The 13,066-nt window shown below is 32.8% G+C and overlaps 1 protein-coding gene and 1 long non-coding RNA gene across 2 annotated transcripts; one reads left to right on the top strand and one right to left on the bottom strand.

Annotated features, from left to right (window-relative positions):
- Nucleotides 1-5,985: 5,985 nt before the first annotated feature.
- LOC122598919 lies at nt 5,986-7,522 on the top strand. Its single transcript, XR_006323785.1, has 2 exons — nt 5,986-6,146; nt 6,933-7,522. It is a non-coding gene; the product is annotated as an uncharacterized LOC122598919 (long non-coding RNA).
- Nucleotides 7,461-11,342, bottom strand: LOC122598918 (beta-fructofuranosidase, insoluble isoenzyme CWINV1-like). Its single transcript, XM_043771396.1, has 7 exons — nt 11,112-11,342; nt 10,815-10,823; nt 8,937-9,793; nt 8,639-8,797; nt 8,303-8,544; nt 8,088-8,178; nt 7,461-7,963 (listed from the first exon to the last, which is right to left on the bottom strand). Exons 1-7 carry the CDS (start codon nt 11,290-11,292, stop codon nt 7,757-7,759), a joined length of 1,746 nt encoding a protein of 581 aa, XP_043627331.1. The 5' UTR covers nt 11,293-11,342; the 3' UTR covers nt 7,461-7,756.
- Between the last annotated feature and the right edge of the window lie 1,724 nt (nt 11,343-13,066).

Below are 13,066 nucleotides of genomic sequence, written 5' to 3'. Positions count from 1 at the left end.
TACTCCGTACACCCGGGAGCTGATAAAATGTATCACGACCTTAAGGATTTGTATTGGTGGCCGAGAATGAAAAGAGATATAGCCAGTTATGTCAGTGGATGCTTAACATGTCTAAAAGTCAAAGCTGAACATAATAAACCACCGGGTTTATTAGTGCAACCACAACTTCCCGAATGGAAATGGGAAAGAATAACCATGGATTTTATTACAAAGCTGCCAAGAACTAGTAGTGGGCATGACAAGATTTGGGTGATAGTAGATAGATTGACAAAGTCTGCGCACTTTATAGCTATCCGTGAGAGCTACACAATGGAGCAGTTAGCAAGGATTTATATAAAGGAGATAGTGGCAAAGCATGGAATTCCGGTGTCTATTATATCTGATCGTGATAGTCATTTCACATCACGATTTTGGCAGTCATTGCAAAAGGCATTGGGAACACGTTTAGACCTGAGTACGGCTTACCATCCTCAAACCGATGGACAAAGTGAGCGTACTATTCAGACTTTGGAAGATATGCTTAGGGCGTGTGTGATGGACTTTGGGGGAAGCTGGGATATTCACCTTCCTCTAGTTGAGTTCTCGTACAATAATAGTTATCATTCAAGTATTAAGTGTGCTCCATTTGAAGCTTTATATGGGCGGAAATGTCGCTCACCTGTTGTTTGGGCTGAGATTGGAGAAAGTCAGTTGATTGGCCCGGAGATTGTACAAGAGACAACAGATAGGATTTTTCAAATCAAAGAAAGACTGAAAGCAGCTAGAGACCGCCAAAAGAGCTACGCCGACAAACGGCGAAGGCCTTTAGAATTCTATGTTGGTGATAAAGTGTTACTTAAAGTGTCGCCTTGGAAGGGCATGGTTCGATTTGGAAAGAAAGGAAAGTTGGCACCAAGGTACGTTGGACCGTTTGAAATTGTTGAACGGATTGGTCCGGTAGCTTATCGTTTAAGACTACCTCAAGAACTAAGTAGGATACATGATACATTCCACGTGTCAAATCTCAAGAAGTGTCTCGCGGATACAAGTTTGCATGTACCGCTAGACGACATTAAGATTGATGACAAGTTACATTTTGTGGAAGAACCAGTTGAGATCATGGATCGAGAACTTAAGACATTAAAACGTAGTAAAATTCCAATTGTCAAGGTCCGGTGGAATTCAAAGCGAGGGCCAGAGTTTACTTGGGAGCGAGAGGATCAAATGAAAATCAAATATCCACATCTATTTGATGCTACGACTTCCAACCGTAACTCCAACAAAATTTCGAGACGAAATTTTCTCAAGTAGGGGAGACTGTGACATCCGTCAACAAAACTGGTAATTTATTATAGTCTCTAACTTACATTCCAAATTTCTTGACTAGTCAATATGCCTATATAGTATAACAAGCATAGAATTGTGGTGATCATTTCCAATATGGGATCTCTATTACTTGATATTCAATAGTTTAGGATTGAGATATTTGATCTTCCTAAACGTAGATGACTATAACTATCCCCGTAATTTCTAGACTTGTAGTTGTTAGTCATATTTATTTATAGACATTGATAAATTAGTATACGCTATTTAGTGGTGAACGAAATCAATAATTATAAAAGTAATATATAATTAGTATAAGTCGTAAGATGGTAATAGTAATAGTAAAATATCATATGTTTAGTAAAAAATTTTAGTCATATATATATTACCACAATTTAATGGTGAGCAAGGAATTTTAATTCCATTAAAATTCTTATGATGCATTAAGTCTAATCATAAACTAACTAAAACACTTATCTCCATAATAATAAATATAAACTAAATACCCTAAATAAATCTACAACTCTTGAAATTGAGCTTCTGCCGTCGAACAAAAAAAAAAAAAGAGACCAAGCATCATCAAAGCAATTCAAATCATTATTTTCAAAACAAACTTTGGTAAGTTTAATTATAATTCTATTGAATCTTGATTTAAATTACAATTAATAATAAAATTCTTAAAGATTATATTCTATTCTTCTTTTCAAGGTATCTAAGAAGAAGATCATCAATCTTGGGGTAAAATCACTTGTCTTCTCTTTTCATATATATTAGTCTTTTTAATATTAATATATATATATATATATGTATATAAGCATATCTTTTTTTTTATTAATTTTTATTTATAAGTAACCTATTTGATGAATATATATTATGGCAAATTTATAATAATGAATGAAAGGGTTTTTTTTTAGGGTTAAATCAAAAGCTTGAAGTATAAATCATATTAATGTTAAAAGTTTAAGTATTTAATGAAGCATAATAATTAATGTAATAAAAGAAATCCAATTATGAAGGCATGAAAATCATAATAACAGATTTAATTAGGTGTTGGAAAGATTTGAAAGTTTATATATAAATATTAGTTGTAGTAGTCTTTAAAACAGTAAGTTTGGGTTATTTCAGAATCTGGACAGATTCATTTTGTTAACTTTGAAAGGTCGTATCTTGGTCATGGGAGATGGTTAAGTCACGTTTTTGGTGTCTAAAATTAAGTTCAGGAAGTCTACTTTCTGGTGGAAGCGGTTTCGTGTCAAAATATGAAGTTTAAGGTTGTCAAACGAATTTTATAACAAAACTGCGCAAAGCTGAGTTTTCCGAACAGATTTTGGTCGACTTCAAATAGTCATATCTTGGTCGATTTTATGAACTGGACAATTATTTTTCTCCAGAAACTTTTTTGAGATGTTAAGATTGTACAGAGATTTTTTTGAATCTTCGAAGGCCCTTAACTTTTATAAAACTTTTCTGTGTGCGAACAGTGATTTTTCTGACTAGTCTGTAATCATTGAATTTTTAAAAATAGTTAACGTGCCAAATAAATTATGTAAAAATTCATGTAAGTATATAACACTCTAAGGTAACAGTAGTTAAGATTTGGAATCTTGAATCATTCGTTTCATCCTAATAAAAAAATAGATAAAGTTACAAAAAATTTCAGTTAATATGAACTTGTAGAATTTAATCTTAAATCAGTAAAACAAATATTATATATTAAGTTATGTGACTTGTAACTTAATAATATATGAAAAAAAAATCAGTTGTGAATATTTTGAATGTAGCCATATGTGTATTTCATCAAATACGGGTTACAATGGACGGTTCTTGACCATGTCCATAATTGTAACTTGTTCATATTTATATGTTGTGTAGATTCTAGCGACCTTGTTGGATTTGCATAACTACTTGCTTGTTGAGGTGAGTTTCGTGGCCCCTTTTTATATTATTTCTTTGGGGGAAAATGATGCTCAAAATATTTTTATTTCTTTACTAGCTGTGCCAAAACTAGTTTGTTTTATTGGACATATACGTGTACTTATGAAATGTGCATGTTAGCTTGCTTGTGTTGATTTCTATGATGCAATAGATGTCTGTTGATATCTATTGAAGACTATTGGATAACTATCGACCAACTTTATACTCCAGCTGGTAGTTGTTGGTATTTAAAGCATGATTGAGTTGTTAACAGGAGTGATGGGGATTGTGTTGTTGGATAACTATGATGGCATTGATCATTATTTAGTATGCTACTACATGTTTATATTTACGCTATTGTCCAAAACTTGATATATCATGCACAGCAAACTCATTTGTATTCCTTTAAACCTACGAACTCACCAACATTATGTTGACATTTTCGAGCATTCATTTTCAGGTAATAACAATGCTTAAGAAGATTGAGCTTATGGACTTTAGGAAGACCAATAAAGAGATCCTTCATGGACTCCTAGATTGCATGTGAAACGTTGAACGCTATTTGCAATTATTATTTCTTTGCTATTTGAGGCGTGCTGCCTAGACTTTCCGTTTATGGAATTTACATTTATTTGAATTTCATTTAGTATGACTCTATTATAAAGTCCATGTGCCATTGCTATATCTTTTAGTCATATCCTACGATTCCGCCTAAGGTGGGGTGTGACAAATTATTTTTGCATAGTAGCCGCATTTAAAAAGGATTATATTGATTGTTAGCATGTAACATGACAATGATGTATAACAGAAAGAAAGATGTTATGTTGTTTGTAAGATGAAGTTAAAGATCTGACTTTTTTATTTATACACAATGTTAAAGGAAGTAATGGAAGAGTTGGTAGAAACTGTTCATCGTATCAGAGACACTACAATTAAAATTAAAAAAAAAAAAATTTCAAAAAAATACCAAACATGAAAACTTTTTCATGAAAAAGACATAGTCAAAACTTTAATAAACTTACCGTTGTATATATATTTTTCAGATGACTACATTTAAAAATTAAACACAAATAAGATACAAAGTTCTGCATCTTGAAATGAGAACATCGGTTGACGGTAAATTGAAATACCAATGCCAAAAATAAATTAATTTTTTCAAAGTTAATCCTTCAACTACATATTTACATAAACAACCACTGGGTTAAACCCAGTGGCCAGAGGTGTTTCACTAAACCTGCTATGCGAGGCCCCGATGAGGGTTTACTCTAAGGTCTTGAGTTCGAGCTTTGATAGTTAGGTTCTCCTCGACGGTATTTTTCAATTAAGGAGGTGGTATAATAAGAAAGACTATTTATGATCCGCTTAGTGCGGGACCTTTTCATTGTACGATTAACACACATTATACGAGTCTGAAGTAAAATTCATTTGTAAAAAACATATTTACATAAACATTAAACTATTACCATAGCTTTAGTTTGATAATCGTTTACCGTATTCCACATTACTCCTTTTGTCCTTTTAAAACATTTCATACAAAAACAATATATTAGCAAACCTGGTAGGGTTTGATGACGAAAGAAATAGGACTATGTGTCTGCTGGATACACGTAGGATTTGGATAAGGTTGCCACCAATTGTTTGAGTGACTAAAGTCTAAAGTAATGAAGTTTATGTTTTTATGTTAGCCAATCTCCGATTTTTGTTAAATAATGTTTTAAAGTTGTTATCTTAGTTTCACACTGATTTTTGTACTTTTTGATAATCCGTAATATTGAATGTTCATTACGTGATCAATTGAAAAAAAGTGTCTAAAAACAGAACAGGGCATGTTGAAACCATTGGAATTCTAATCACTAATTTGGAGCCATATGTCAATCGATTTTCAAGGGTCATATCCATTGTTGGTCTACATTCACCAGTTGGCAGTTTGGCATCAGCCCATAATCTTTTAGGAAGGGTTACACTATGATCACTGGCCACAAATTTCTCATCTAATTTTGAAGTTCCTATCCAATATATATCCATTAATGCTCATATTATCACATATCACATAGATACATAAATTATAAAATTGTTCAATTCAACACTTTCGTACCATGTTGAAGCTGTTTTATAATCTTCGTATTTATCATCTACTTCCTAGTTAGTGTAAAAGAAAGGAACAATTAACCACCAATTTGTTTTAAGAGAAAAGCTTGTGTTAATATATACGGAGTATATTATAACTTAGTTTTATTTGTGTTTATTTACAATCTATGTATCAAATTTATTCATTTTTTTAACACCGATTTATTAATTAGTAGTTAGCATTCGAGATACCACAGGGATATCTAACTGACAGTATGAGAAGCTCAATCCACGCAAACATGAGGACCCAAGATTTTCAAAAACTTATCAAGAATCCACTCATACAAATGTATATTCTTTTCATCTTGTCATACTATTTAAATTTACAAGACAATATATGTTACGTCATAAAAAATTATGTCACATCATCAGTTTATAAAATCACATAAACAATAACAAATATTACAATATAAATATTTTTTCATGCATTTATCATTTGTTTTTAATAGTTATAAAAGGAGTGGAACCTCTTTGAACATTGTTGAATGTTTTGTTCTTTTATTTTAAAGTTGCCATTGTTTTCATCCAAGTTTTATGGAAGAGTCAAATGATAAGTAGATAAGATTATGACTTTTATTAGAGTTTGAGTTGGATAAAATCATTTGTGGATAGGATAAGATTAGGAAGAACAAATATAAAATTCTATTATTTAAGGAATAACTGGTATATTGTCATAGTATATAAGGGTTTCCTGAATTTTTTGGAGGAGACTGCCAAATGCATTCAAAAGCTTTAACTCACCATTGTTGATACTGCACATGCCAAATAGAAGGTCACTAATGTAATGTTGCAACATAGTACCGGTTAGCATACAACTCAAACTCTTTAAATATTTTGTTTATAAATTGATATTGACATTTAATTTTATGTAATTTAAGTTTTTAACTTCAGGTTTTGTAATTAATTAATTACTTAAAATATTCTCTATATGATTCTTTTGACGCAAATTTAAACTTAGCGACATTGGCTATTCATATACCAAACCTTAATTTTCAGTGTAAAACTCATTCTGGATATCCCTATCTTTAAAATTATTTTGCTCGTATCAGGATTTGTACCAATTGACCTCAAAATTAATCTCAAATCCCTTCATTTATTGATATTTTTGGTATGCATTTTAAATAAAATTAACAAGTTCCCTTAAATTAATCATAGACTTGATATATGCTTACATCAAATTCGATTCGGTTGGATTAGTATCGGGTATTGCAAATTAAAAACTGTAACCAAACCGTTATACACAGGTTTTACAATTTTCAAATTTTTTCGGATTTCATTTCTTCGAAATTGAATCAAGCAGTTGCAGTTCGGTCTTCTTTTACAACATTTTCTACAGCCCTTTTGTACTCAACAAAGTTGAATGTGACGCTTTATTTCTTATACATCGATCATTTGATAAATAACTTCATCATTTAGTAATGGATGAGAGAATCTGCAATTGCTTGTTTCCTTTACTCTTTTCTACCTTCCTGGAATATTAACCATTGAACTATTGCAAACAAAATGATTATAGTACAAGTTCAACTTTGTTACACGCTCAATGTTTTTGAAAATAGATACACCATTTTGTTTCTAACAAACGTCTATAGTGTTCAAGTACCCGAAAGAAGAACCATCTTGAAGTCATTTTAGAGAAGAACATATCAACTATCTCTTGACATGTGCCGAAATTAAAATGACCAAAAGAAGAATGAAAAATGTAATTATTATGAAGATGTAGTACATATAAGTACTTTAAGCACTTAAATCTTCCCCTTATGTGCTCAACTTTATCTATAAAAGATCTCCATCCTAACCGTTTACCTCTGTTTGTTGAGAATCATCTTGAACATGTAAAAACTTACTATGCCATAATCAAAAATCCTAAAATCTTATCCAAAACTTAGAATCTTTCTCCCACTTGTATCTGTCTTTGCAAAACACTATATAGTATTCTAATATCACACTGGCCCCAAATATTAGGCCAAGAGATCTTTTGAGTGTGATTTTTGACCCTTATGAGGAAACTAGCCTTGGTCCTTGTAAAGCATAATGTAATGTCCCTATCCACCATATGTAAAGCATTTGATAAAATATTTGGTCATTTATATGTCATTTTTCAAAGGCAACCATAGATATTACTCAAATATTGTAAATTGTAATTTTATATATTAATTAATGAAACAATAATTTGGTACAATGGCATCATGTGCTTTGCACATATTGTTACATCTCAATGAAAATTATAAACACAAAAAAACCCTCAAACTCCAAAATTTTGTACAAGGACTAAGGCAACAAAGAATGCCCTTTACAGAAGAGCTACCAAAACTAGCTCTTTCGGCATCCCATGTTTCTTTTACTTTACTACAGGAGTACTTAATAACAAGAATACTCTATCGATTGATATTATACATCCGAGCCCCTGTGCATTCTAAGCCGAGGCTTTTAGTGTCTGATCCATAACGAATTCTGCGTTCTTCATACTCCAAGCACTCATTTGTGTAACCTTGACGCTTTGAGTCCCGTTGTTGAAAATGAAAAGATGAGCATCGTCGTAGTTAACAAATTGTGGGTAAGTCCGACTTGTGATACATGTCTTTCCTTCCGCTCCAAAGCTCTCGATGATTGAGTGATCTATCTGTAGTATTCAACAAAAAAGGTGTCAAAATGTGAAAATGGAAAGTATTTAGTACAATTATGAACTATATATGTACTCTAGTTGTTTATGCCACAAGTTTAATATTTGGATAGAATTGACATACCAAGTTCCTGACGGAAATCTCATCGTATCGAGGATCAATATCAACAAAGGCACCATAACTTGTTTTGTCGATGCTGCTTCTAACAGAAGACCTTTAAAATGAAAAACCAAACTAGTTAGTTTACATCTATATATGGCGTTCTGGATGGTTCTGAACCATACTTGATACTCTTAGTAATTCTATCTATAAATAAGCAATAAGAAATCAGCACAAACCTGCTAAGATCGCTACACATGAGCACTGAGTATCGTCCGTTTTGGTTTTGGAACACCCTAAAAAATATAGCTGTTTGTTCTTCCAAGTCCTTAGAAGCCATGGCCAACACACCAAAAGGCCCAAATGCACCTTTGCTTGATGCGCCCCTTTCGGTACATAGAGCTTGTGGATCAGCTGAACTCGTATCCACTACCTCCGCCTCTTCCAAATTCTCCAACTTAAACGATATTGTAACATCCGCCTAATAACATATATATATATAAAATTAATTAATCTGTCTAGCAATGATACAATTTTGATAGAAAGGTACAGCTTTTAACGCATAAGGTATAAACCTGAGCAGCGGTAATCCCCTGAATTTCATGGACAGAGCCCGATTTTAGCTTCTTGTTTTGTAGCTTAACTTCATTTTCACGAAGTTTTTCAATCTCCTCTACTGGCCATTGAATTAGTTGTCTCCCATTCCTATCTATCCAAATCGCCCTAGGAAACGACTGCAAAAATAAAAATAAAAACCGTTAAAAAACAACTTCTTTTTATATAATAAAACACACAATGCGTCCCAAAAAAAGAATTATTTGTTTTTTTGGGACGCATAAATATTATTCATTTCCAATTACCCAAAAATATTACCTGAAGACCAGCCCATCCTTTTTCGATATCATCTTCTTCAGAATCAGACTCGGGGATCCAAGCCCATACCACTCTTCTATTTTTCGCATCATCATAAAACGATTTTGAAGCATAAAAGTTGCCATAATCATATCTCAAGTCCAAAGTACTACCCGATAATTTGAGCCCATTTTGCGGCAAAAAGTTCTCACGCTCGGGACTATAAGTCCCAATTGTATACCAATCATGTCCTTGAAACCCGGCTTTCATGACATGTACCATACTTACCCCATTTGCAGATGTATCCAGCCCGTTGGTACTATTCAACGGAACTGGAAAAAAATCGGGACATTCCCATGTCCCGGTCCCATCTGCAGCTGCAAGGGGTTGTGTGTATCTAGTCCATGTTACAAAATCTTTACTTTGGTACAAAAGCGCCATACCATTATTATCGCGATCACCCCCTACTACTATACGCCAAATGTTATCGGGTCCAAGCCATGCAGTGCTAGGGTCACGGAAACAGTCATCTTTGACACCTTCGGGTGGAGTGAGTATCGGGTTATTTGGGTACTTGACCCATTCTCGTAAAAATGGGTCAGATAGGTTTTTGGGCCAGGCTATGTCTTGGACTTGTCGCAATTTTGAGTCACTTCCCGTGTAGAGCATAGCGATATTTCCATCAGGCATAAAGGTAGCTGACCCGGACCAACAACTGTCGATATCGGCTTCTTGGGACGGGTATATTGCCGGGTCGAGATGGATCCAGTTTACTAAGTCGTATGAGACTGCGTGGCCCCATACTATGGTACCGAAAACAGCTGCATCTGGGTTGTATTGGTAGAAAAAATGATATACTCCTTTGTATAACATTGGTCCTGCATAAATAAAATGAAATATATTTAGAAAAATTAAAGATTTATAGCTGTTCTGTTTAACTTTTAAAGTTTCATACTACTTTGTTATTGACGAGATTAAGTATCATTGTTGTCTTTCTAATTCTTTTTTAATATTTTGAAACGAGCAGAGATAAAAACTTTTTTAATGAGATTTTGCTACATATTATTTGAAGCTTAATCATAAATATAAAGCTAAAAAAATAGTCATGTTATAAAACATTTATAAATATAGGACAATAGCACAAGTAGATATATGAAAATGTTTCTAATATATACTTCACTTATTTCTTGATGAAAAAGTGATTCAATAATTTAATAGTAATAAAGTAGTTTCATTCGGTTTTTCTTATTTTTGACCATTGAAATGTTCTTAATAAGAAAAAGTATTAATACAATTAAGGAATAAAGAAAAGGAAAAAAGGAAAAAGTAAACAAGCGGAATTTATTTTATTTTCTTTTTTGTAGAAAACTAGTTATTATTACTGTATTAGATAGTGTAAAAGGAAAAGTGGTTTGTTCGATTTTTTTGATTTTTGACCATTGATAATATTCTTATTTTAATTAATATATAAATTATTATCCAAAATAGAAATAGAAGGCTAGAAATAGAAAGAGTAAATAAGAGGAATTAGTGGGCGTGGGAGGTGGCCGGTGGGGATGGCGTTTTTCCACCTTCTTGCGTATTTAGTGGGGTTACTTTTCTTCCTACCCAACTCTATCCATTCAAATTTGAGATGAAAAACATGTTTTATATTTTTTTTAATAATTTCATTTAATATTTATATATCGTTTTTAGTGATAATGATATATTGGTGTCATTTATCTTGTATTTTACGTCGACGTTGTATCTAATGCCGAATTTAGTAATATTTGTTGACAAGAAAGTAACAATGTCGATGGCTTTAAAATTCATCTATCCAATCCGATATTATAAATGACAAATACAAAGATAAAAAACAAAGAAAACTACTTTTTTAAAAAAAAAACAAAGAAAACTCACCATTGGGATCTGCGGAATTCCAATTAAATGCCATCCGTATTCATATTTGTGTCCATGTCAACGGAACCAATAAAGAAAAAAATTAGCTACTATAATTACGTAAACAAGAGTAATACATAACAAAAAATTTCAACCACTTCTTTTTCATTAACTTTAAATATTAATAAGAACAGTATTGCATGATGAGTCATGATTGTCTCATCATCATGCAAACAAACCGTTTCACTTTTTATATTTGTGTAAAGAGTTTACGCGCATTATTTAGGAGAGTAAATTTAATATGACGAGCAAACATACCATTCATCCAATGGCTAGGAGGCTGAAAATGATAACCGGTACGATATGGTTGTTCGTATTTTTTTTGAGATGGAAGTGATATTCCATCTTTTAGATTCCGACCAGCGGCTTCACCGATTCTGGTCTCGTAAAGAAGAACAAGAAAACATAATGCAAGACATGAAGAAAGAAAGTTGTTCATGATTCAGAAATCAAGTGAATTTTTAAGGTTGTTTAGGAGAGTTGGGTTGGTTGTGGAGTGAATATTGAGAATGGTACAATTGGTAGCATTATATAGACTTTTGAGCTCAGCAGTAACTGCCGAATTATTTATGTTAATGCCCCCTAGACTTTCGTTGCTTTTTAATTACTGCCTAAGTCGGAACCTTCACTTTTGAATATTTAATGTGTCACCCTCAAATATGAATTTAATAATATTCGATTGTCTCACAGGACTCAAGTTTTATGACTTTGAAATAATACCGCCATGACCAAAGGTTAACAATTGAACTTTGTTTACCATTGCATACAATTAAAAATTCAAAGTATACGTTTTACTCGTACTATCCATATAACAACTATAATATGACATGTTTTTTTCTTAATTACAAGATATAAAATTCATTGAAATATAATGCGGAGCCAAAAGGGGGCTGCCTGTCCAGGATTTTCATTATGAAGTTCAAATATCTATTTTAGAGTCAATATAATGTAATCAAGCCTGTCCCAACAAACTTGTGTAAATGGATACATCACTGGTTGGTTCCTTTTTCTAATTAGTCTCATCGTTTTATTTGGTTTTAACTGGAAACGTTTTATTTTGGTTTTAACTGAAAATGTTTCTATTGTTGCTGATATGACGATTTGGTAAGTTTGAAGATACACTACAAGAAAAATTGGATTTAGCCACAAACTTTTTAGCCACGACTTTTTTTTCGTGGCCAAATGTCACAAAACGACAAAAAAGTTAATAACTTTGACTAGAAAGTCAAGAAAAAAAATCGGCCACGACTTTGTCGTGGCTAAAGTCGTCGCTAAATATTTTTCTAATTTATTTTTGAATTAAATAAATAAGCGAAATTGGAAAATATATAGCCACGACTTTGTCGTGGCCAAAGTCGTGGGCGAATAATTTTTTTCTTTTTTTTTTAATTTCATTTTCGCGCCAACGTAAAAAATATCCCGCCAACTTGTTGGTCACGACTTTAGCCACGACATTGTCGTGGCCAAATATTATTTTATTTTCTTTTATTTTTTTGGTCGAAAATAAAATGAAATTTGCCGATAAATTGTAAACTCTTTTTTCCGTCCACGTGAAAAATTCCCGCCAAATCTTTGGTCACGACTTTTGCCACGACAAAGTCGTGGCAAATTAATTTTTAATTTACCATTTTATTAATTCGTTCTCGCGCCCATATAAAAATTCCCCGCTATTTATTTGGCCACGAAATTAGCCACGACAATGTCGTGGCGAAATTTTTTCTGTTTCATTTTTCTTGCTTAATAGGCTCAGAAAAGCCAAAAAAAGGACTTAAACGACCCGTTTAGCCCATTTGAGCCCAATCAAATGCTACAGAAACACATTGGGCCTATGGGCTTGATAAGCCCAATGAAATGACAAATGACGTTTAAGGCCCAATAGACCCATTTTAGCGAATAACGAACTCCAACGACCCATGTAGCCCATGTATATAAGTGGTGATCATCGTTGGACGCAACATGCCCAATGATTAGACATACACACATTGGTATATAATATCTACATACATATATACATACATATATTCATACCGATCGCTAAATCATTTTAAACCCAATCGAATGCTGAAGAAACACATTGGGCCTATCAGACCCAATGAGATAACAAACGAGGTTTAAGCCCCGATAGGCCCATTCTAATGAATAACGAACTTAAACGACCCGCGTAGCCCATTTATACAAATGGTGATCATAGTTGGGCACAACATGGCCAATCG

Source organism: Erigeron canadensis, chromosome 5 (genome assembly GCF_010389155.1).
Source record: "Erigeron canadensis isolate Cc75 chromosome 5, C_canadensis_v1, whole genome shotgun sequence".
Lineage (NCBI taxonomy): Eukaryota > Viridiplantae > Streptophyta > Magnoliopsida > Asterales > Asteraceae > Erigeron > Erigeron canadensis.
The sequence above is the reverse complement of the archived record's forward strand: the minus strand, read 5'-3'. Positions and strand labels throughout refer to the sequence as shown.